The sequence below is a fragment of the Balearica regulorum genome, chromosome 17, assembly GCF_011004875.1.
Source record: "Balearica regulorum gibbericeps isolate bBalReg1 chromosome 17, bBalReg1.pri, whole genome shotgun sequence".
NCBI classification, from domain to species: domain Eukaryota; kingdom Metazoa; phylum Chordata; class Aves; order Gruiformes; family Gruidae; genus Balearica; species Balearica regulorum.
The window spans coordinates 12,778,763-12,803,886 of NC_046200.1; the positions used below are offsets into that span (position 1 = coordinate 12,778,763).

General features: G+C 38.3%; 1 protein-coding gene across 2 annotated transcripts in view; it reads right to left on the bottom strand.

The window, feature by feature from the left end:
* Positions 1 to 4,700: 4,700 nt before the first annotated feature.
* Positions 4,701 to 25,124, bottom strand: part of CCDC60 (coiled-coil domain containing 60) — a 66,267-nt gene continuing 45,843 nt past the window's right edge. The window contains exons 5-14 of one of the 2 annotated variants that reach the window (XM_075769822.1): positions 23,552 to 23,674; positions 22,490 to 22,594; positions 20,718 to 20,808; positions 17,966 to 18,194; positions 12,667 to 12,757; positions 11,947 to 12,045; positions 11,413 to 11,535; positions 9,896 to 10,027; positions 7,062 to 7,251; positions 4,701 to 5,630 (exon numbers count right to left, since the gene is read on the bottom strand). In XM_075769822.1, the coding sequence (XP_075625937.1) occupies positions 5,532 to 5,630; positions 7,062 to 7,251; positions 9,896 to 10,027; positions 11,413 to 11,535; positions 11,947 to 12,045; positions 12,667 to 12,757; positions 17,966 to 18,194; positions 20,718 to 20,808; positions 22,490 to 22,594; positions 23,552 to 23,674 (1,282 nt within the window). In that variant the 3' untranslated portion in view covers positions 4,701 to 5,531. The remainder of the gene's footprint in view (positions 5,631 to 7,061; positions 7,252 to 9,895; positions 10,028 to 11,412; positions 11,536 to 11,946; positions 12,046 to 12,666; positions 12,758 to 17,965; positions 18,195 to 20,717; positions 20,809 to 22,489; positions 22,595 to 23,551; positions 23,675 to 25,124) is intronic. The other variant, XM_075769823.1, reaches the window with a different exon arrangement.

The following is a 25,124-nucleotide window of genomic DNA, read 5'->3' on the forward strand; positions in this document are numbered from 1 at the left end:
GACCAGAGATAATATTCAGGGACATATTCAGTGGTGCACACACTCTGCTGGCATTGACTTAATTGCTGGTGTTTTTCAAATTTAGACCTTCATGTGCTAAGAATGTTATCACACACAGGTTCTAGTACTAGTTCCTAGTGGACAGTATCATTTATGTAATCTAATTAAAAACAATGTTGATACAACATTTATTTGAAATATCTCATAAAGAAAACATATTTCTTTCTCTGTCACTGTGTATGGACAGCCTATACTACGTTAAATCTAATTTTACCTCTTTTCTTCTAAGAGTCGTTGCTACTGGGAGGTTTAATAGCAGGCACCTTCTCAATTACATCTATCTTTATATTAAACTGGGCACCTAATTTTTCAGATTTCCTGCTAGAAGAATTCATTTCAGACGTGGCTGTGCAATGCAGTGCTGTAAATTCAGCCTTTTAGAAATATTAATGAACATTTATTTTCTAGGAGTTCCTGAAAACATTTATAACAGACTTGTTTAAGAATTGGAACAATTTTGCCAACTTGAGTAGTATTTGAATTATCAAAGAAATTGCAAACTAATTTGTACTAGCAAATAACTGAAAATTGCTGTTTTCAATAATTTTCATAAATTCAAATGTCTATGAAAATGTTTCAGGATTATTTAATATTATTTCACCTCATTCTGTTAATTAAGGTATTTGGTACAGACAATGAATTTAATTAGTTCTCACTCACCCCACAGTCATTCTGGAATCTCTTCATAGACTTCTCTGGATCAGCTCCAGCTTCACAGAATACAAACAAGAGCAAAATACAGGCATGGCTATGTGTATTGTTCTGTGGCTGGACTAGGTCAGTCATGTTACTTACAAGTAGGGTAGGGCTTGAACCAAAAGGCTAAATGCACCCATTAGGGAAAGTTTGGATCTGGACTCAGATCTGAACTTGTGGGATAAGCTGAATACTAATTGTTTTATAAATAATTAATATACTTAGCACTTTTCCATTGTGTAGCATCCCATAGGAACCATCTCTCCTTCTCTCACACATATACACGTGTACTCTTCTTTCATTAAGGATTCCCAAATACCGTAATTACAACAGTCATCAAATTTAGATCTGACTGATCAATGCCACTCCAGCTTTATTTCAATGTAATTGCAGTGGCCTAGAGCGCACTGGTGAACATGGCCGAGAACTCATTTAAATATTACATCAGGAGATCGTTTAATGGGCAAAAAGCAACTGAGACACTGTTTCTGGGATATGAAACCCACCAGGAAATAACCTGGATGGAGACATCACAGGGCATGATTCTTTTTCCTAATTTATACATTTATCACAATTCAAAAAAAAAAACAAAACCCTGTTCAAATGTACAAACTCAGCATTCACTTTTGTCCTGTGATGTCATGTCAAGTTGCAGTAAAGATAAAGCTACAGATTGGGTAGACACCAGCACATCAGACTCATAAATATGCAAATATTCTATTTTGGGACAGAATTGCCATACTATGCTCCATGGCTGTCAAAAATCCAGATGCAATACTATCACAGAAAACTGAGCTTTAGCCATATATATCAGGCAAGTGATTTCTCTTAGCCCCCTCTATAGCTAACAGTGAGAGAACTGCTTCTCCAGAAACAACCAGAATCCAGTTACCTACACTAACTTGTGTGGGGGTAAGTACTTCGGGATTCTGGATTTTCTGTGTGGGTGAAGGGCTTCTTGTCCCCTTTAGCTATAGAGGGGGCTGTAACTGTAGAGGAAGACTAGCTAGCTAATGTTCCTTCCCTATGGCTAAGGAATCTGCCCATTGCTCACGCCCCCCACAGTTTCCATACAAAATGATTGTTTTGTTTAATAATTCCAGTATTTTCTTTTTATACTTCATGCATGAGAAAATCTGGTAATTCTCTTGCGGAATTTGGAGAGGGCTTTTAAAAAAAAAAAAAAAAAAAGAGCAATATTCAGTCCTTGCTTGTGTCCTGCATTCTTTTTACAAGCCTGCAGTAATCAAGTCTATTTTTTTGAAGAGCAAAAGCTTCCTTTTTGTCACTTTTATCTCAGCCACTTAGATTATAGTTCTTCCTCTTTTCCTACAACAAATGGGAACAGTTGGACATTGTAATCTTCCCTCCGCACTTTTTGTGCGAAGTTTTCGTTATAGACCATACGTATTTCCCTTAGCTGCAACCTGCCCTACTTTGTAAACATGGTTTGAAGAACTGTAGGTAGGAAACAGCCTACAAACAGAAACAAAGGCAAGCATTTGTTAGAATATTCCGAGAAATGTTTTAATAAACTATCTGTGCAAGACAATGTTTTGATGACTGTTATAGTAATCTGGCACTAGAAATAAATTAGATGCCCCGGTTGTGAACCATGATGGGTTCTTTTAAAAATCCACTACAATTTACAGCACAATGACTAAATCCATCATATATAGTTGGGTGTAATTTACAATGTAATATAGTAAAATATAGCCACCCTAATAAAAAGCTATGTAAATCACATAGAAAACAAACAACCATTTGCCAGGAAAAAAAAGGAAAGACACGTCAACAAAAAAAAGAGACTTCCTTTTTCAGCCTTTCCCTCCTTTAGGTTCTGATCCTGCCTGTGAAGTGTACTGCAAAAGTCTAGTTCAACAATGGAAAATCAGAATCTTGAAAACTGACTTTGTTAATCAGGACTGATACAATATAATACAATACAAAATAATGTAATTGTGTGGGGCTGATGCAGTAATTAGTCTAAACCTGCAGGAGATTCATGTAGCATGGCGAGCTACTTTAGAAGGTGTATTCTGATGGGAGTTAGCTTTGAGTTTGCTCTTGCACAAAGCAGAGCAAATTCTTTCTCTTCTAGCGGAATACACCATTTATTTCCCTTCTCAACTGCAGAATAATCTAGGATCTGCCTTTTATTCCTTAAGACCATGCTTTAGTATGAAAATGGCCACTTACCACAAAGAGGAAGAGAGCCACAATCAGTGCAGTGGCATCATCAAAACATGGAACTCAGTGGCTGGTTCAATGGGATGAATGCTGCTGTTTCCCTGCCCTTCTGCACAGCAGCAAAAGAGCTTCTTTTCTACCACAGTGAAATCTTTTCTATGAAAAAAAGAGAATGACAATTTCAGAACCATTGTGAAGCAGAAGGGAAGGGTGAATGGTGAAAAATGCATTACTTACTATTTTAATTGATAAGTTTTCCTGTAACACTTGTCAGCCTAGTGTCCAAGAAATTCTCATGCAACAACAACTTTCTGCCCTGCTACTAGTGAGACCCAGGAAAATGTTCTTATTTGAGTTTCACAGAGGTGTAATCTAAAAAGGGTGGGGTTTGGATGACAATGAGAACACATCAGGCAGCAGGAAACAGGATCAACATTCTCTGTGAGTTCAATGTCTGAATCCCCCAAACATCCCTCCAGTGTGTGAAGCAAATGGCCAGCCCAAGCTTGAATGTTTGTTTTGGCTAACGGAATTTGTGAATGACTGGTCCATTACCTGAAATTATAAAGGACCAGACCAGAAAGGGAGGAAGGACAAGCAGACAGAACACTAATCCAAGCAGCGCTACCACATCCTCTGTTGACCTTTAGTAAATTGCTTGGACTCTTGGTGCATCTATCTCCAATGTGTTAAATGGGTTACTTTGAACCTACTTCCCAAGGATCTACTAAAGCAGATTGTAAGATTGTTCACAGAAGTATTTGGAAGAATCCAAGATATCTGCAGGAAAAAACCCCCAAAAGTTTAAAAAGTTCAAGTCTACTTTTATCTGGGTATGGACCTCTAAACAATTTTGTATTGTTTCAGTCCTTTAAATTGGAAAAGACTTGAGTAGGGTTGAGGATCTTGCCTGAGGAAATCGTAAGTTTGTCAGGAAGCAGGAAAAGGGAAACTGCTATTTTGCTCCAGCGGAGCATTTCTCCACCTCAAAGAAGCAGAAAATTTTTCATTAGGCTGGTGCTGGAGGAGGAGAAAAGATGGTCTATTTTCTTTTTAGAGAAAGAGTCTCTTTCTGTTACCTAGTGGCAATTTGAGAGAGAAAAGCCATTATCAAATGAAAACATACATAAGATATTTCATAATCCCACAAAAACATTAGAGACTCCTAACATTCAACATTGACATCCTGTCTTGGGAGCTCAAGAGCTGCTCAGACATTAGCTAATTACATTTGGCACAATCATCTCATCTTACATGCAGGCAGACACATTAGGTCTTGTGCTCGGCTGGTATAAAGTTTTGATTTTGGCAGCATGGCTCATGTACTTCAGCTGAGGACAAGCCCCTTTGTTTGCATTTCTTATACGTAAGGAAAACTTGCAACCTTATATCTGCAGTTCCATATAGTGAGGGAGCACCAAGATGAAGGTTTCACCTTGTGTAACCACAGTTCAGCCAGGAGATCCCAAGCTGCAAAAGTGGGAGCACAGCAGAACTTTAAGAGCTTACTTTCTCTGATGGCTGTAAGTCAAAGAAATCTGTGTTCTTGGCTCTTTTCCTTGAAAAAGATTTCTCTTGATAATGAGGAGGGGACAAAATAAGGCCAGTAATCAATAACATATTACACATCAGTGATCACTGTACTCACCTGGACCCTAAGCTGGTATTGTTTCCCCTTATTGCAGCTGAAGGATCAACAACATTTCTCCTCAGTGGGTCGGCTGGAAGCTTTGACAGGCAGGTAAGCAGCTCATTAAGATCATCAGCTTAGAAGGTCACTGGGTCACTGATTCCATCACCCAGCAATTGTGACCCACCATGAAATACATGGTTAAGCCCAGACAGGTTCACAAAGGTCACGTATTTCTCACTGTCTGCGAGTTCAGGGCTGTCATTCTACTGTCTTACCCAGCATAGTAATGGCAAGCATATGCTAAGGTAATCAGGGGAAAACATATGTTCAGGTGAAAACCTGGGAAATGCATCTAAGGATGCTTGGTTTTTGAATACTGATTTTAATAAGGCAAGAATTAATCCATAATCACAGAATAACTACAGAATAAACTCAATGCAAAAATAAAACATCTGAATTACAAGAAAGGATTAATGCAAAAAAAGAATTATCTTAAAGCTTACAACTGCCCTGTGCTTGGGATATTTTTTTATAAAGGAGAGCTAAAATGAAGAGCAGAGACAATGCTATTTAGATATGGAAATCAGTATATCCGCACTGAGTAGATGCCTGTTACAGTGTAGGTATTGGTAGAGGAATATCTGAAGAAATAACCTGACCCGTGATTAGAAACTCAAGTCTTCATCCTACATGGTTAGATGAGATTGAAAATTGATGGTGTGTCCAAGACATCATATGGGAAGGAGCAACAGTATTTAGTTTTTATTTTCTATGGCCAATGACAGCCAGTGAAGCACTGCAGAGGGACAAGCTGCAGTTGTGCAAGAGTGGTCAGTGGGACTTCCTGAAGTTAACTCCCCTTCTCTAGTCTTCCTTGAGGCAGATCTCAACAGGCAGTAGTTTTCAGTTGAAGACAGTTGTAGCTGGAAAACCATCTCATCTGGCCGTTTGATTAAAAGGTAGAAGACTCTGCACTGAGGGGGGCTACTCTTGTCTGAAACCACTCGCTGAAATCCTCTTCTGGCATCTGCACAATACTTTCACGTACAAACTGAAAGAGAAAAAGGTTCTTTCATGAGCTTTTATGTGTAAGAGAAATAATGTGGGAAAAGTTGACCACTGTGACAACAGAACAAATGTAACGGCTTCTGCAAACAGTATAATGCTTTATATCACCAAAACATTTTCAATGCAACTTTCAGAACAGCTAGATATTCTCTAAAAAGACTTAAAAGGAGAACACTACAAATCTTCATTGCAATTTATATCCTGAATCCTTCCAACTCAAGTCTTTGTGTTTAAAACTTGCAGCTGTCTTCTACCTACCATTGCAGTACATACATTGAAGCAACTTGAACTTCAATAAGAACTTAATGTGGAATCTCTCTCAGTATCAGCTAGGTCATATTCAGTGATGTTGCTCTTGCTCCTAAAATGCAAGTTTTCTTTATCTATTCCAGTCAGAAGGAGCACCTCTGTGGCTAATTTTGAAAGACATATAAATAAATAGATAGGAGATTCAGCTACACTCGTGTTTTTCCTCTATTACTATTGCATTAATATGAGGGATCAAAATGCAAAGGGAACAGCATGGAAACAGCAAAGAAATAGATCTAAAATGAGCAAGCAACAGAGCCATACATTGAACATTAAATCAAGGCTGCCTCTCTGGTTAGTGACTCTGCAAATTAGGGCACATGACAAAATGGCTATTTTTATAAGACATCAAGAAAATACAGGTAGCCTGATCTCGACATGTTGGGTGCTTAACTTTTGCCTTTGTAAGGTACGGTAACACTCGATAGGTGTAAGATGCACATAACCTGCTGCCTCTCAGAGATTTCTGTTGGTCTTGTAGATTAGGGGAAATTACTGTGATGAGAACAAAAAACACAAGGTGGCATCATTGCCATTTTTTGTAAGCTAGTTACCTGGTTAGACTACAGAGCAGTATATATTCTAAATGTAATCTCTTCCTTTTCTTGTGTCCTTCCTCTTCTGCCAATTGCTTCTAGAACTACAGGAGTTGAGCCCAACTTAAGATCTTGAGAAGTAGATTTTTTTTTAATGTTGCTGAAGCAAAACAAAAATATCTGCAGAGTTCCTGGATCAGTGATGTAATACATTACTTGAATAGCTCATGGATGTAACTACTGGGAATGACAGGCCTTTTCAGGGCACAAATTAATGTTTCTCTTTAAGTGTCCTTACAATTTATGACAGATGTCACTTTTGCTATGGCGGTAAATAAATCAACAATGACATAATAATAAAAAGATACTGATTAATAATCCAATGCTTGTCATAACATCTTTCTTCTGAGGAGTTCAAAGTACCTTGTAAAAGGGGAACAGTAGCATCTTTATTTAGTGAAATCCTAAATTACTTCATCTGGTAACTTTCCATTGCATGAATTTCACCTATAGTGCCTGCTCTCCCCACCCTCATCACACAGAAAAATCAAGAACTGGACTCATCTCACCTCCACAGCTGCAGCAATTTCTGGAGAACACAGCTCCCACACCTGTAGATCAGCCAGAGCCTTAAGAAAGGTGTCTGGACGAATTTTCAAGTCAGGAATGTTGCCATATTTTTCTAGTTTCTTTAAGATTTTCTGTACATAACGGTCACTCTTCACAGACTCTGGGAGTCTGGCAAGCAATACAGGAAACCTTTAGCAGAAAGAACAACAGCAATAAAAAGAGAAGCCATGGGAACAAATACACATCTGATTAATAACTCTGGGTTTGTCTGGAATTTCTGCCACTTCACCACCTCCATAACTTCCACAGAAAAAATGGCTCTTTAGGGAATGTAATACTCAGTGTAATTCCGAGTAAACAATATGAAAGAGCTTTACTTTATTGGACTTGTGCACCAATTCCCTTTGCAGAGCATTGAAAGAGATGCTTCTTCATTATTCATTTAAATTTTGGATGACAAACTTGGGTATGAAAGGAAATAATAAAATCCTAACAAATGTTTCCATTTTACTACAGATTTGTCCTCTTCATCTTTGCTCTATTTATTTTGTTTAGCCTCTATGGATTTTCCAGTGCAATCAGTGCCTGATCCGACATGCTTTCTGCTTCTCTTTACTATCCCTTTTCCCTGTGCTATCATCATTCTCCTCTCTCTGTGTGCTGACATAAATCTCACTGATGTAAGTGCACTGTAACATGCAGTCTTTACCATCTCACTCTGAATATAGAGATTCAGAAGGAGAATTACACATTACAATAAAAATAAAACTCTTGTGAAAAGACTGCCTTTTTTTTTTTTTTTTTTAATGTTCTGTATAAATTCTGCAGTGATGCTTCGACAGTCCTGGAAAGTGATGTTCCAAACCTTTCCAGACTGTGCATGACTGGGGTGTGCTGTGGCTTTCATTGCAGAGGGCGGAGGATTTCGCAACACCTCAGCAGGAAGTGCCTTCTCCCTCCAGTTTAGGATACATGTTACTGGGACAGCAGGAGAGTGGTGAGGAATTTCCTCCTTAAACCAGTAAAAAAGGAAACACAGAGGTTCTCGTCTTCACTAGGGCCAGTTCTACACTCAGTAGTACACTGCTGGTATGGGTACGGCTGTATAGCCAACTCCTTATTATCACTGGCTAGATTACCCAGGTTACCGTAATTGTGTCACACACAGGGCTTTTATAACCCATCCGTGCATTAAGATATTTTGAGAAAGGAAGCTATGTTTAGTGTACTCTTACATTGCGCTGTTCTTATTTTATATTATTTTTGGTTTTCTCACTTCATGAGAGAGAGGAGACAACTAGACTGACAGCATATACTAGTAAAGTGTTCCTGCTGTGATTCAGCTTTCTTGGCAAGGCAGTGTTTGCAAGAGTATGGAGAAAAACCAGCCCTATTGTAAATGAAACAAGTGGTACGGTGAAAGCAATTTCTCTGTCATGACTTGTGTCTCCACAAGGGGGTTGATCAGCCTTGTTAGAGATTTCACTCTTCATGCTCCTCACGGACAGCACTTTGCAGAACAGGGCTGGCATAGAAAGATATACTCATCTAACTGTGCTGGCATAGTGAAAGCAAGATGCCGCCTCACTATGGAAGCACAGTTTTCATATGAAGGAACAGTGGACTTGTAGTACTATTCTTGCATAGGGGAAAAGTAATAAGCCATATTAGGATAGTCTCCTTCATACTCATGAAGCTTTGTCCAAATTAAGGCTTCTTCTAGTAGAACTTTCAGTATAAATGCAAAACCACATCCACTCCAGTTTCAGGGCTTATTTACATGCCAGATCTTAAATTTGGGGGACAGCTGAAGCATACGTGTTTCACAATTAAAACCAGAGTTCTGCTAGATAGGCCAAGACTAGGCTTATTCATTAATGCATGACTGTGGTGTTCCTGATGTGTCCTGGACGACCCGCATTTTGGACCTGAGATTAGAAATGGACGTTTTGTTATGTCAAATTATGAGGGACATAAGGCTTACTAGCAAGGAGAGCAAAAAAAGAGGGCAGGCTGAAAAAAAAAAACAAACCAAAAGAAAAAAAAACATTCCATGCACTTCGCATACTCTGTAATCCCATGTCCAAGGAGTTCTCATGGACAGGGCAGTAGGGAAGATGCTGTGAGCTTGCTGAGGTATTCTAGTAGGCTATTTGTAGTGTCTATCTGGAAGCTTATCACTGGATACAGCTAATATCCTTTCAAACATAAAACACTAGTAATCTGCAGAATTGCTGTACTGGGAAGCACTTAGGTGATTACTCTACTTGCCCTTGTAAGTGTTATAGTATTATCCATGTGCAGTTCAAACATTGGCAGGGAAATATTTTTCTTTTTAGCATGGATGGACAGCTAGAGTCAAAGTCTCCTTTGCTATCAGTTTTAGTAGTGCAAATGTTCAGTTCAGTAAGAAGTTGTGAATCTAACCCATATACATTTATACAGTATCTCTCATCTTCACGGTACAGTATGTTTTACATACTTCCTGGTGAAGAAGTCTCCTATAAAGCTACACGCCAGGGAGGATGTGCGAATGCAAGGACTGAGTGCTTTTTGCTCAGTATCGCTGGAAAGGAAATCTTCGTTATCCCCTTTCTTACTGTTTCCAATTGACCTATTTGTTGAGCAGGCTGGGATCTGCTCCTGGAGATCCTATCTGTATTTGTGTTACTACCAGTTTGAAAAGGCTGCATTTCCAGGAACTGATTCAATGGTTTCTAGTGATACTTTGCTTTGGGGGGGGGGGGGGAAGGAAAAAAGCTTTTTGTACTAAAGACAGAACTCTAGGACCCTGACTGTCTCATTTGAACTGAGGGTTTCTGTGCCTCCTTACCAGTTTAGTCCATCTTCATCATGTTCTCTTTCAGCTCTCATGCCCAGCTGTCTTATTCTTTCCATGTCTCTTTGGAAATACTTCAATTGTTTCAAAGCCTGGTATTTTTGACAACATCGCTCTTCCTGCCTCCTAAAAAAAAATAAAAAAAAAAAATTAAAAGTTAAAGCTGTGTATTAAACATTACCATGCTTCTGCATAGTTAACTAGGAAGATACTAAGGAATGCAAAGAATGAATGTGAAGAACACATTGTATGTTCAGTCTGTGGACACTAAGAACAATTTTTGCTTCTGCAGTGTTCTGTATACATTCGTATTTCTACAAACATATTAAAGCGTTTACATTTTATATCAACTCTAGGCAAGAAACAAACCTCAGAATTAAAACATTTAAACTGAAATTCAACCTCCACTTTCTATCAGGTATCCACTGCTTAAAAAACAAACAGAATACAGTACAGTGATTTAGGGTAAAATATATTTAAAATACAACAGAAGAGAGGTGGAATAGAGTGACCTGAGTTAGAATTTTGACTCAGAGATTGGGCTCATGTTTGCATTCCTACAAAAAGTTCCACTGTTTTATAACAAAAATAAACATCTGCTTTTTTTTTTTCCAATAAATTACTTATAGTATATCCTGCCAAACTGGGGTTTCATCTCCAGATGCTGATGAAACAGAATAAGCTTGTGTGGCTGTACAGAGAATGGTAAAATAGCTGCAAGTAGTAAGTTTCCATCTGACTTGTCCTTCTATACTGCAGGATACTGGAATGACTAGTTCCTTATGCAGTCACAACAGCTGCTCAGGGAAGAAAACAAGGACCCAGCTCCACATAAGGACAGCTCTGGGGACAAAAAGAAATAAATCTAAGTACAAAATGGAACAGAAGAATGGAAAGAAGAGGGAAGTGAGAGGGGGAAAGAAAGCTGTTCCTGTAACACCCTTCAGAACAGCAATGTAAAGAAGGATCTCAGGTCTGATGTTAACTGAGACAAAAGAATTTGCACAAACATCACACATTAATGTTTCTGGGTGAAAAGAAAAGGACGACAGGCTTCAGCTGGTCAACAAGGTATAAACGTCACTGATCTGGGAAAAGGCCTTGAGAGAGGACATTGCAACTGTTACTATGAGAAGAGTCAATGTTGAAGAACAGTGTTTTCAGTTCAGAGATCACTGTACAAGACAGCCATACAGATTGTATGTGGACTGAATTTATTATTCTGTCTTGGGTAAAAAGGACTACGATGTCCAAAGTAAATATATCCAATGTTTTTGGCAAAATTATTTCCAGAAAAGTCCTTCAGAAATATCCCAAAACACTGCTATAAATATTTTATCTGTAATATATTTTTGTGTACACAGTCATAAAACTTTTTATCATCCCTATATTCTTATTTTAATGTCAATCCATATAAACACATATTTAAAAGGCCTGAAACAAGCCCTAAATCTGATCAGAAGCAAGGTGCGCAGTGTTTTAGGAGTATACAGAAAATAATCTCTTCCTACCTCTCAAAGCTCACTAGGGTATCATGTAAACAACAAGCTGCTGCTTCACGTACTGCTGTGAACTTCTGCCTCACGTCGGCACACAAGTTAGATTTGCTTTTAATGAAAGAGCTGATATGGCAGCTGCAATTAAAACACCACAGAAAACTGGAATTAACATCTTATAGTAACCATTTTGTGGTAAGCACCTGTGCTGCTCAGAACATACAGCAAAGTGAGCCCACATAAATGTTGAGATCTCCTTATTCTTAGCAAAAATGCAAACTGAATATTACCTCCATTTTTTTTAACTCAGCAAATTTATGAAAGAATTATATTAAATTTAGATTTTTACCACCTTTGCAGCCACATCCTTCCAAGAAAGTGTTTTCTCATTGCATTGAAATACACTAAATAGGCTGCAAGGTTTCACTGGCCTGCTCTGGTCTCATGTAATAAAATACTCTCCGACATTTGCATGCCAAATACTTTTCACACATAGAGCTGAGTTTATACAGCACGTAGTGTGCTTCAAAACCAGATTTGTACCCTTACCCCTGCCTTCTGGGCCTCTGCTTCCTTGATGATATACTCTCTTGGTTCTTAATGAATGGCATATTTACTCTGTAGTTTTTCTGAGCCACTGGCAACAAACTGTAAGACACAACAAGGTTTAAAATAGCATACAATATGCCTTCTCCAGAACGTCAAAAATTCTACAGGTATGGATAAACCATTCTTAGTATTACAGAATTGCTGGAGCTATCCAGGTACAAAATTTATTTCTCTTGATCTTAACTCAAGTGGAAAAAAAATGCTTCACCAAAGTCCAATTGTAAGAATGGCTTGTGTTTTTGATCTTATAGCTGTGGAAACCACCACAGAACTGAGTAATGAAGGAACACATCTAATGTAAGCTTAGCTGGAAATTTTAAGAGAGACTACTGAAAAATGCAGTGGTAGTAACAGAAACGATACTGCAGAAATAAGATAGAACATTGCTTTTTTTACAAAGCTGCAGGAGCATAAGATCTCTTCTGTTTGCAAAGACAAGATTCATAGGGTATTTTCCAGAAAATACATACTGCTTACGCAGCAGCAAAATGGGCTATTCTGCCACCTATGCCAAAAAGTGTAAAACATCATCTGAATTCACTGAATGCTGAATTCAGTTGTTTGAGGGGGGGGAAAAAAAAGAAAGAAAAAAAAAAAGCATAAGCTCTGTCCCGATGAGTTGCTTCCCCTAGTCATTCAGAAACCCATCAGGTAACATACCGCTGCAGTCCAATCTTCTTAACCGTATCTTCTTGTTTATGGACATCTTTTGATACCTCTTCACATATTGTCTGGATGACTTTCTGTAGGGCTGATAAAAAAACCTCTGTAAAAACATGCCAACATTCCTCTCTCCCTTGCAGAGAGGATACTATCTATGGTGGTCTAGACGAGACATCCTAAAGAAACCTGCTATTAATATTTCTGAAAATGAAAGTTTCTTCAAAAAAAAGTAGCTTTTTAAAGAGGTTTCAAGATAGGTACCCAAATATGAATGCACCCAACTCATTAATCACTTTTGAAAACATAAGCTTTGTTCTTTCAGCTGCAAAAAAAAAAAAAAAAATCAGGTAGGAGATACTAAATATTTTTACTGTAGATGCTTATAAAAACAACATATTAGAAAAACTGGTAGATTTGAACAAACTATGCAGAAAGTCTGTTTTCAGTTCCTGTACTGTGCTGTTAGCATTCTACCAGCTAACTGTCAAATCTTCTGAATTTCTACAGTATCACTACAGTCTACAGTATCACTTTGCCATTCTTCTTTTAAATATCACATGGAATTGAATATATTTAACACATTTAAACATCAACAGGTATCTAATTATCCCTCTGTGTCTCCTTATCAGCATCCACTAAAACTTAAGATGTCCTCAAGCAGCCCTTCCTTGGCTATAGTTTCCAGATTATCCACCTTTGAACAGGTGTCTCACTAGTAACACTCTTTATTCTTTCTGCCTTCTACTGTAATGTAAATGCTTATATTCTCCTCTCCCTTGAATACCTGGAAAGCTAATTTAACTCACTGTTTTCCTTCAAATTGACATCTTTGTTTTCCTTCCCGCTGTTGTTTCAATTCTGCTTTGATGCCAAACTGCCAGAGAGACACTGAGAGGACCATCTTCTCTGTGTTATTCCCTCCAATCACTCATGCAGTAAAACAACTGTCACACTTGTTATTACAAATCTCAGTGTTAGCTGTCAAATTCTAAATCATCCTCTGTGGCACTCAATATGTCCTACATGGTAATAAGAGACCTTTTACTGAGCACACAACATCTTGAAGTTGTAATCCCCAAATTCAAAAGGTCCTTTTCCTACATTTTTGTGAAGCACCACATATAGTATAATAGAAAATGACTGTTCAATGTTGACTGCGTTAAATAGCAGCACAAGCTATTTCTACTTGTTAAAAGTACAGATTTCAATATTGTACTGTGAATTTATAAATGTAAGTGTCCTAGTTTCATCTGGGACAGTTCATTTTCTTCCTAGTAGTTGGTATAGTGCTGTATTTTGGATTTAGTATGAAAATAATGTTGACAACACACTGATGTTTTTAGTTGTTGCTAAGCAGTGTTTACAATTAAATCAAGGACTTTTCAGATTCCTAGGCCCTGCCAGCAAGGAGGCATGAGACTTCTGCAGGAGGTGCACAAGAAGCTGGGAGGGGGCACAGCCAAGACAGCTGACCCAAACTGGCCAAAGGGACACTCCATAACATATGTCATGCTCAGTACATAAACTGGGGAGGGCCGTGGCTTGGGAACTAGCTGGGCATTGGTCAATGGTTGGTGAGCAGCTGTGCCTTGCTTGTTTCGTATATTCTTTTATCATCATTATTGTTATTATTCTATTCCTTTTCTGTTCTATTATACTGTTTTTATCTCAACCCACAAGTTTTATGTTTCAATTCAATTCTCTCCTCCATCCCATTTCAAGGGTAAGTGGGGAGAGTGAGCTGTGTGGTGGTTTTAGCTGCCTGCCAGGTTACATCACAACACAGAGGGAACAAGTTGCTGGGCTAAAATTTTGAGAACCATGCTTATAATGAATATCCCCTTTTAGCTGTGCCAGGTGAGTTTCAAGAGTGCCATGGTCCCACTCAGAAACTTCTAAGTTTTAGCACTGACTGGTTCTAGTGATGGCTCCACTGTGACTCTTACTAGTCTCAAAGTGTAAGCCTGTTAAGATGCTGGCTACGCCAGTGGACCTTCTAGAGCTGAGGAGCAGTTTGAATACAACACCTGACCCCCCCAGGGTCTGGAACCCAACATTGATACGGGCAAGGAGCTAAGGCTGCATACAAATCTCATTTGTTCTTGGCATGCAGTGTCAGAACCCTTCTTAGAAGACTCCAGTCCTTTCTATTTATAGGTAACATTGGGCAGATGGCATAACTGGATATCTGAAACTCATCTACTTGGCAGATAATGGTGCTTTGGAGGATGAGGACTATACTAAGCAGTGGCTGCATTTGATGTTTTCTCGAAGATCAGTTGAGTTGTCTAAATCCAGTCCTGAAAGCAGTCCTGTTGGCAGATTTTGGAGGGAGATGACAGGAAGCAAACCAGGGCTAAATCCACAAAGATACAGCTCTTCTTTTTGGCTGATCAACAGAAATAGAGGGCACAATACCTCTCCGCCCTCCATTCTGTAGCATTAAAATCTGTTCCAATTCCCCATCTGGAGCAATTGGGAAAACAAATACTCAAGGTTGTCCATATTCATAATATTTTTGGAATATTAACCTCCATAGCTGTGAGCTAGTCAGAATTAGAAAAGACAAAAACAGCAAAGAAGAATGTAGTAATTTCGCCTGACCTTGATTTCTAAGCCTTAGTTAATCCTCTGTGAAATGGGGTGCTAATATTAACCTGTTTTGCAGGGAATCTAACAATGATAAATCAATTGAAAAGACATTGATCAATCCCAAAGAAAAGCCCCAAATTCAGGTATACGTTTTATAATGAAGACCCTTTGCACAAATGTTTATACCTTCTCTTAAAAATATGTTTTTTACTTGAGAATTCAAAGCTAAACCGCTGGCCAGAAAGCTTTGGGGATAAAATCCAGTTAAGAGTTTAATCTCTCAGATACAGGTCTCACATTTTACTTCTCAGTGTGAAGAAAATGTATGTCATTTGAACTGATCTGCATATACATATTCTTTATTACATAGGAACCATGAAAAATTAGGCGTACATTTAGATTGTATAGTGTCTGAATAAAAAGAGAGATTTTTTTTTTTAATATGGTGAAGGAAGCAAGCTTAGAGCACTAGTCTGCTGTGTAAAACCTGTGACTGATTAGGTGGGGACTGCATGATAAATGAGACTACCTCAGCAATGACCTGTTGATATACCACAGCTGTGAGGACTGCAGCTTCCACATTTACCTTTGTCAACATGATGTAACATTTAAACTTTTGGACTAGTACAGGTCCTCATTCAGCCAACAGCACTGAAAAATCAAATTTGTATAAGAGACATTCTACAGCAGCAGTCCACAAACAACAGCATCTAAATTACAGTTGGACAAAAGGCTTTATATTGAGTTATGAATTCTTTCCTTAAAAGAAATCTTTCTGTATGAGTCACACTCAGCTGTATCTACTGATTAGCTGCCACTACAGAATCTCTTTCCCACTTGAGATATATATATGCATACGTGTGGGTTAAGATTGCGTGCGCTCTCAAAATTATGTCTGAGTTACATGAAGCCTTGTGAATTTGGGGTATAAGGCTACAGGGCAGCTGTACTTGCAATCTGTTTCTGATTTGTCCATGAAACATCCTATAATCAGAATACTGGATTAAACATGATTCTAGCAGCTTCAGAATTCATTACAGAATCCAACCTTTGCTACAGAGCTGCCCTGCAGAAACTAACTTCCCATATTTTTTAGCGCTAGGAACACAATCCTTGAGAGGACCAGACTGGTAACTCACGGCAGTCCCCTGAAATCATAGGCAATCACGTGACAGATGTTGTTCCAAAGGGTACACTGAACACCCTTCCCACATCACACATACTGCAAGATATTTCTTTATATCACAGAGCAAACGGAGGCTACCAGCTGTTACAGCTCTCAAGATTATTTTCAAATCTCATCTAACACACAAACCAATTGTTCACCTACATCTGTAAACAAATTGCTTGAAATTATAGCTTTGAATTCTCCACTACTTTCATAGGAAGGCCATTCATCTGTGCTTAGGGCCATGGATAGCAGCAGCTGTGTAGGTAGTATGTAGTATCAGCCAATATATCGGCTCTATATATAGCTTCCCAATATATTCACCCAGCTTCTGGCAGTCTGAACCTAAAGGTCTTTCAGACCCAGAGAATATGTCCATTCCTTTACATTTAAGAGCAATTAATTGTTTTCTCTTCTATTAATTTAAAATGCTTTTGGACTTGAATATACTTCCAGCAATATATTGTAGCAATGAATTCTTAAGTTTAATCATGAAAACACTTCCCATTGCTTTAAATTCTCTAGCAGATAATTTAATTTGGTGTGCTGTAAATTTGGTGTCAAGGGAAGCTGTGAATAACCACTCTGTAATCACTTCTTTCCCCACGCATTTCATGATGTTGCAGGGATCTGTCATAATCTTGTATTCAGCCATTTCTTTTCTGCACTGAAGAGCCCTAGTCTATTTAATTGATTCTCATCTGGAAGCTATTCTGTATCTCTAACATATCACTTCCCCCCCCCCCCCCCCCATCAAACTTTACTACTTCTGATACCAGCCTGTCTGAATTGGAAGGACCAGAACTCAAGAAGCATATATAAAACATTTGTATTTTTGCATAATCTGTTTTCTGCTTTGCCTTCCACTTCACTCTTAGGGTTGTTCTTGCCTTTTTGATAGATACTGAATGTTCACAGAACTATCCCTAACGATTCCAAGAGCTCCTTCCTTATTAGCAATTTAGAGTCTAGCAGAGCAGTCTAATAATGATATTATAAATGTCAATTAAAAGGTAATTAGCAGTACTAAATGCTAATGTGCTTTTCTGGTCCAGCTTTACTTGGAAGGGAAAAGACTTAAGGTTACCTGGCTTTGTACTGAAACGCATTGCAGAGCTAAGAGAGAAACTATTCTGTCAGGTCTATCAAGCGTGGGTTATCACTGATGGATGAGTAGGAGGAATACAGAGTAAGAAACCCCTAAGTTCGACAGATATATAGTCAGTGGATCAGTTGGTTATGGCAGTGAACAGTTTCACTGTTTTGACCACCTGTTGGACCCTATAGATGTGGATGACAGTCTGATTATACAACTGCCTTAACTGAACATTACATTAAAACTCTTAATATCCACATGGGATTATATTGTCTTTAAACCAAGTTGCTAACACGGAGGGCACAGAGAAACTTGTGCCAAGTTCCATATGCTTGAAGAGAAATACACTGGTACATCTAGCAGTGTCTCTGATGTAGGTTCTCCCTAGTAACAATGAAAGCAAATCCATTTGATATTGGCAGTCAAGAAAAGTAACTTACAGGGGAAAAGAAGTGGTTGTTCTTTAGCTTGTGCTGACTCACTCATAACATCAGATGAATCTACACTAATCTTGACGTTGTCTTCAGAGCAAAGTACAGTGGAAGTTTCGCTGCCACGAGGAGTTTGACCACGGGGAGATGACTGACTGCTAAGCTGAGAGATGCCTGGAATAGATGTCTTGTTTATCTTCCTGTGAAGTGGAGTGTATCGTGCTTTCCAGGTGCATTTCTGTACATAGAAGAAAGAAAATGAATAGAAAGGAGGGGGTTTCTATAGTGATTTGACATCAAAGAATCATATTTCTGTAACTAATTCCAATATTATATCCTTCTGGTCCTCCTGTAACCTCATAGATCTTTCTCCAGTGACTTCAAACAAGCTAGTGATTTCTTGGGTAGTACTTCCTTCATTTTGATATCTATCTTCAATACTCCTCTGCTATAGCATTAATGCCAACAAATTAAGCTAATTTGTAAATGAGTAACGCTGCAGACAAGGCTGGTAATAGAGCAACCTTCTCATGTACAGGGAAGAACAGGTCAAAGTGGTTTGATAAATGGTCAGGTCTCGTCCCAGCACCCAATAACCTGGCAAATGAATTTCCTGTGTCAGGAATGTAAAACTGAAGTCTGAAAGCAGACTAAATTCTTCAGGCTTGATAATCAGAACAATATGCATTATAAAGCCACTGCCCCTGAAGGAATCCAGTATTTCCACTAGAAGTTTCATATCAAATATGAAAAGCAGTCTTCAAGTAATAATAGCGTAAATGACAGAAAGGAAATTGTCATTAATTCAGGGCGGAAAAAAAATAAAAGTCTCAGCAATGTAAATGCTAAGAGACATGTCAAGACTGACATGCACTTTGGTTCTTCTGCTCATGATCATTTGGACCTGACTTTAGAGAACTGGTAAGACTGTATGGAAAAAATCAGAAAGCCTCATATTTAGAAACAACTCTGCTATTTATGTGACTCGCTGACTTTCCTGCTCTGTTTGCTAACAGCAGGAAGAATATTTGCATAAACACACAATCTTTGTCTCTTAAAAGTTTCACAACTTTTGCTGCTTATTCCCCAACAGAAATTGTAATCTTATACTGAATCATTTTAATTATTATGTCATGAGGGTAATAAGCTGCAGGTGTTGACAAATATCAGGAACAAATAGCCTGCATGTAACAACAGCTCATATTTCTAAGAGTGCTTCACCTGGGGTTCTAAAAGCACTTCACAAAACTTGTTTAATTTAGCCTTATAGGAGGCAAAGCAAGAAACTAAAAGCTTAAGCAAATGACTGAAGATCAAAATGCAAGATATGCTACAGAGTGAGAAACTGATTGGTTCTTTATAAATTCTCCTAATTTGACTCCTAAGCATCACTCATTCCCCCTTCATTTTCCTCTAGTCCAGCAGTTGCAAGAAGAAAAGTCACTCTGTGGTTTCAGAAAGACAGTAAAACAGTTACCAAGTGTTACAGATAATTTTCTAGTATTTAATTTCCTCTCAGGTATTAAACTTATTTTTCTTTTAAAAAGCTTTCATCAGAATTGCTAGTTCTTTCCTTGACTTTGAATGTGGCAAGTGAATCCTGCTTTCTTTAAAGGTCTCAACATTTAGAATTTGTTTCTGAATTCAGCTTTAAATTCTGTGTAAAAAGGCAACCATAGAATCATAGAATGGTTTGGGTTGGAAGGGACCTTAAAGATCATCTAGTTGCAACCCCCCTGCTGCGGGCAGGGACACCCTCCACTAGACCACGTTGCCCAAAGCCTCATCCAACCTGGTCTTAAAACACTTCCAGGGAGCCAGGGGCAGCCACAACCTCTCTGGCCAACCTCTTCCAGTGCCTCACCACTCTAACAGTAAAGAATTTCTTTCTAACATCTAATCTAAATCAACCCTCCTTCAGCTTAAACCCATGACCCCTTGTCCTGTCACTGCACTCCCTGATAAACAGACCCTCACCATCTTTCCTGTAGGCCCCCTTCAGGTACTGGTAAGCCGCAATTAGATCTCCCCAGAGCCGCCTTTTCTCCAGGCTGAACAATCCCAGCTCTCTCACCCTGTCCTCATAGGAGAGGTGCTCCAGCCCTCGGATCAGCTTCGTGGCCTCCTCTGGACTCTCTCCAACTGCTCCGTGTCTGTCTTGTACTGGGGCCCCCAGAGCTGGACGCAGTACTCCAGGTGGGGTCTCACAAGAGTGGAGTAGAGGGGCAGGATCACCTCCCTTGACCTGCTGGTCACAGCTCTTTTGATGCAGCCCAGGACACTGCCGGCTCATGTTGAGCTTCTCATCAATCAATACCCCCAAGTCCTTCTCCTCAGGGCTGCTTTCAATCCATTCCTCGCCCAGCCTAGAATTTACTAGAATAAAAGGCCTTCAGGATACCAGTCTGAAATTCCCATTTGATTGAAGACCTATTTGTGTGAACAAGTATTGTTACATGACTCTGGGTCATTAAAAAGGGGGCAAATGCAAACAAGAGACTAGTTATGTTTTAGCTGAATATTGAATTCTTCCCACATCAGTACTTATCACTAAGACCAAGCCACAGTTTCAATCAGCTACATACTGCTCTTCCTATTACCTAGTATCAAATTATTATTCTTCAAAACCTGAGACACAAGTACTCTGCAGTCACAAGATCCAGAGCATAAAATGTGGTATCAGGGGATTTCAATTAAGCAACAGAACAAATGTTTGAAAAGTTGAATTAGATCCCAAAGAAGAAATCAACAATGAACTTACCTTTGTGTTTGTAATAAAGAGTTCCCACATACATGTTGCAAACTTTTCCTCTTCGATTTCTTTTACTGTTTTTTTACAACCACCAGGGTCCCTAAATGAAAACAATTTCATTAATTTTCCATTTTGAGTGTCTTGCTTTTATTGTAAGTTCTTTAAAAAATGCAATAATTGGAGAGTAAATGGTGGCTGACCACTACTATGATGTATATCTTTGCTGATAAGAAATGGAAAGACAATGCAAGGTCTGTAAGTCATGAGTACATTATAGTCACAAGTGAAGAAGAATCTAAAGAAAGCACAGTTATTCTACAAACTATCATGCATGTATTGGGCCAGATTATGCTCTCAACTTCCTCTGTGCAGGTACTGAAGAATTTTGTCCAGTATAGCAAGATTTCATGGATGCAAGTGACAGCAGGTTCATACAAATTTGATTTTTCAGTGCTGTTGGCTGAATGAGGACCTGTACTAGTCCAAAAGTTTAAATGTTACATCATGTTGACAAAGGTAAATGTGGAAGCTGCAGTCCTCACAGCTGTGGTATAACAACAGGTCATTGCTGAGGTAGTCTCATTTATCATGCAGTCCCCACCTAATCAGTCACAGGTTTTACACAGCAGACTAGCGCTCTAAGCTTGCTTCCTTCACCACATTAAAAAAAAAAAAAAAATCTCTCTTTTTGTTCAGACACTATATGATCTAAATGTACACCTAATTTTTCACGGTTCCTGTGTAATGAAGAATGTATGTATGCAGATCGGCTCAAGTGACATTGAAGGAGAGGAGTGGTGGTTAGACAGACACATGGAGCAGAAGGAAGTATGCAACAAGAGACTGCACTACTTCAGAACCCAGAAATTAATCGACCCTTATGCATTTATACTTTGCTGTCAGCCTGTATCCATGAGACTTGCCGACAAACTGTTTATTTCATCCCAGTCTATTGGCTGGTCCTCACATGTGAAAGGGTAAAGAACCCATCTACAATACATACTGGGCTGATTCTCCCCTCCAATTTATCACGCTAATTCTATATAATGCTACTCTGCCGCATCTGTTATACTTAGGCACAGTTTGTCTTGATTAAGAATATACAGAGAGAACAGAACAGCTTTGAAGAGCTCTGCCCTGCAAATCAGAGCATAACAACTGTTCACTGTTTCACCAAACACTTATGAATAATTTAAACACATGTTATGTCAACATGATTATATTGACTAAGAATGTTGGGAACTTAATATTTACTTTTAACAGTATAAAAGTTCAGAAGCAATGCATCTTTTACAAGTACCCAACACTGTCATACATAATTGATAGAATAAAACCAGCTACTAAATATCACTTAATAGCTGGCTTTATTCTGTAATTATAATGCATATGGAATTTCTGTTGAGTTCACTGGGATAACCCCCTGAGGGAAGGCTATGGGAATATACACACATATAGTACTACATGTATTTAATTTGCATAATTATTAACCAAAAGAGAAAAAGGAAAGAAAACACAACTAAATTTGGCTGCAATAGCTCAGTATTTTCTCCTGGTTCTGCAACTTGCAATAACAGAGGACCATGCTGTGCTACTGATTTGACTGTACAACTCCCTGCTGACTGTGTGCGGGTAAAGTTGATGAAAAATTTGCTTATGTTACATGGCACAGAATAACATTTCACTGAAACAGTTATTACTTGAAAGATGAGAAACAGCAGCATATAAAGGACAAAAGATCCCAAGCTCCTCATTCCATCTACTATCATGCATTGTGCACATACATTGGATTCCAACAGGTTAATATGGAGTGCATCGAACTGTTGGATTCAAGAGTCAAAGCTTCCAAAAGCCAGTGTATAGCGCACAGCTGTCGGAAAAGATGTTCACTGCAAAGAAGAGAAACAAGTGTGTTATACTATAGAGTCAGGGAAACAGTCAAACTGGCATCATGTTAGCTGAAATAGATACAGCTAAGCATTTCTGTAGCAGATGGGTTTTTTCATTGTCCCAGAGAAGTCTAGACACCCTCTCAAGGTTTTTGTAATGTTAATACATAACTCTGAATCCCGAAAGCATATTTTTGGATGTGAAATTTTAATGGACTTGTCTTGGTGATATGCTCAGTGCTTTCATACCTGTGAAGATCCCAGCATTTATCCCTTTATGGTATGGATTCTTATGGTTTTTGGATTCTACAGTAGCTTCTAGGTTTTGCATTTAAGAAAAAGCAGTGTGTGTTTAAAGTGTTGGACCCATCTTTTTCTGAATTAAGATTATCTTTGGCATTTTAGCTTATTCCACATGCAAATGTAAATATATATATATAGACACTTCTGGTGAGCAATTGGGTTAATGAACTTAGAACAGATAGTGTGTATTAGTGACTAATAGAAAACAAAAAAGTGTACACAGTTCATATACTGTCTTCTCCTCCTCTCTTTTGTGGGCCTACTTTTTTTTTTTTAACTAGGCAAACTAAATTTAATTTTGATAGCCTTTCCCTAAAATGAGCCCAATCTTGAAATGTGGCTGTACCACATAAGCCAATTTCATGCAACTTAGAGTTTGCTGAGTCAAGATCAGCAAGGCAAACGATGTGTTTGTGTAGATGCACACGTACAGAGTTTTCAGTAACTCATTAGGATTCCATCATTGAAAGTTAGAATTAAACAATTGCTATTAGTAAAGACAGACTATTTCATCATAAACTCCTGTAATTCTCAGGATCTGTGTTTACCAATTGAACAGTAGCTATAGGTATATGTGTTATGGGTCTGTGTTGCTGTGAATTTCACTTGTGTCCTACCAAGGACAGCAGGACATAAATCTGCCTTCAAAGATACCTTTTTGCTCCAGGGGGGCTTGGAATCAAGACACTGGTATAAACAGGAGTGAAAGACCGTAAGGTCATCTTTTTTTTCTTCTTCCCTGACTTCCTCAGGTGGTTGCCTTCTGTTGGAGAGCAACTGTGGGACAGGACAAAGACTGAAGTTAAAAAAGGAGTATGTGAAATGGAGATATTGCCAATAAAACTGTTTATTATGTTCACATCACCACACTCCCTCTTTTCCTCCTTACATTAAAAGAAATACTTAGGTATATTTCTAAATAATTAATAACTGCATTTATTATAATTTATTAATATATTATTATCATATATCAATATTTATGTTTACCAGGATATATAATTATTATTTATTTCTAATTTGCTTACAGTACTTTATAAATTATAAATATGGTATTGTTTGTATTTACATATTTATACTACTACTTATTATTAGCAATTGAGCATTTATGCAAAATCAAATTTGGGGGCAGACAAAAAAACATGACTGATTTGTTTGAGAAAAGATGCTGACATACTGCTTACATTCCATTACACTTGTCTTCTGTTGGTATCATGCCAATGGCATCAGTGGGATTATATACACACGAGGCCAAAGTTTCAAGATGTGCCTGTAAAATTCTGTTCAATTTTTCCTGGGTTAACATATTGTGTGCACAGAAAACAATAAAGATTAAGTTGAAAAGATTCACCCCAAGTGCTGGCAAAACCAATGTAACAGAAAACTGAGCTCTTTATAGGCTGTAGGCACTGTTTCTTCACTGCCACAAGCCTGTTTGGCCACTTATATCTGTGCAAAATATTTATAAAATGCTACCAAGCAAGAAAAGGAAATGTTTACAGCTGTTTTTCCCCAAATGTAAATAACTACCTGCACCTGGTGTTAGATAATGGAGATTCGAGCTGAATAAGCACAGTGAGATAATGTAGACTTCATTTATCAATAGTATACAGAAGACAGGAGGTCCACAAAGAAAATATAACATTAAACTGTTTACCATTGCAGACAAGCATATGTGTAACAGCACACAACTGGAACTAACACATGTTGGCAGGGCTCCTGCATGTGTGAAAAATCATGTGGGACGGTTTGAATGAATACATCTGTCAAAGCGTGTTCTTGTTTCACATGTGTTTCAGTGCGTACTCCTGTCCCACCCAACACATCCTGGGGTTGAGAAAGTTCTCCATAAGACTACCTAATTTTGACATCTGATGATAAGTTTAATGATTTCCCTTTTAGAAATATTGGCAGATGTTAGAGGTCTTTTGTCTAAAAATTAAGTTAATCTCTAAATTAAGATTAGTTTTAAGTTTCAACACATTGAAAATATTAGAGGATATGGGTTTACACTAGGAACTTTTCATAGTGTAGATTTTTAGGTTAGTTGTAAGATTTTTTTCTTCATAAATTTTTACAACTGGCAAAAACCTTGGTGCAAATATAGGATTAAAGTGGTTTTATCAGTATTCACCCACAAGCCTAGTACACTCTGCACCAGTAAAAGCTTTTTTACTGCTAGGAGAAGCCGTACCTAAATGAAGGTAATTTTGCCTACACAAGTATACCT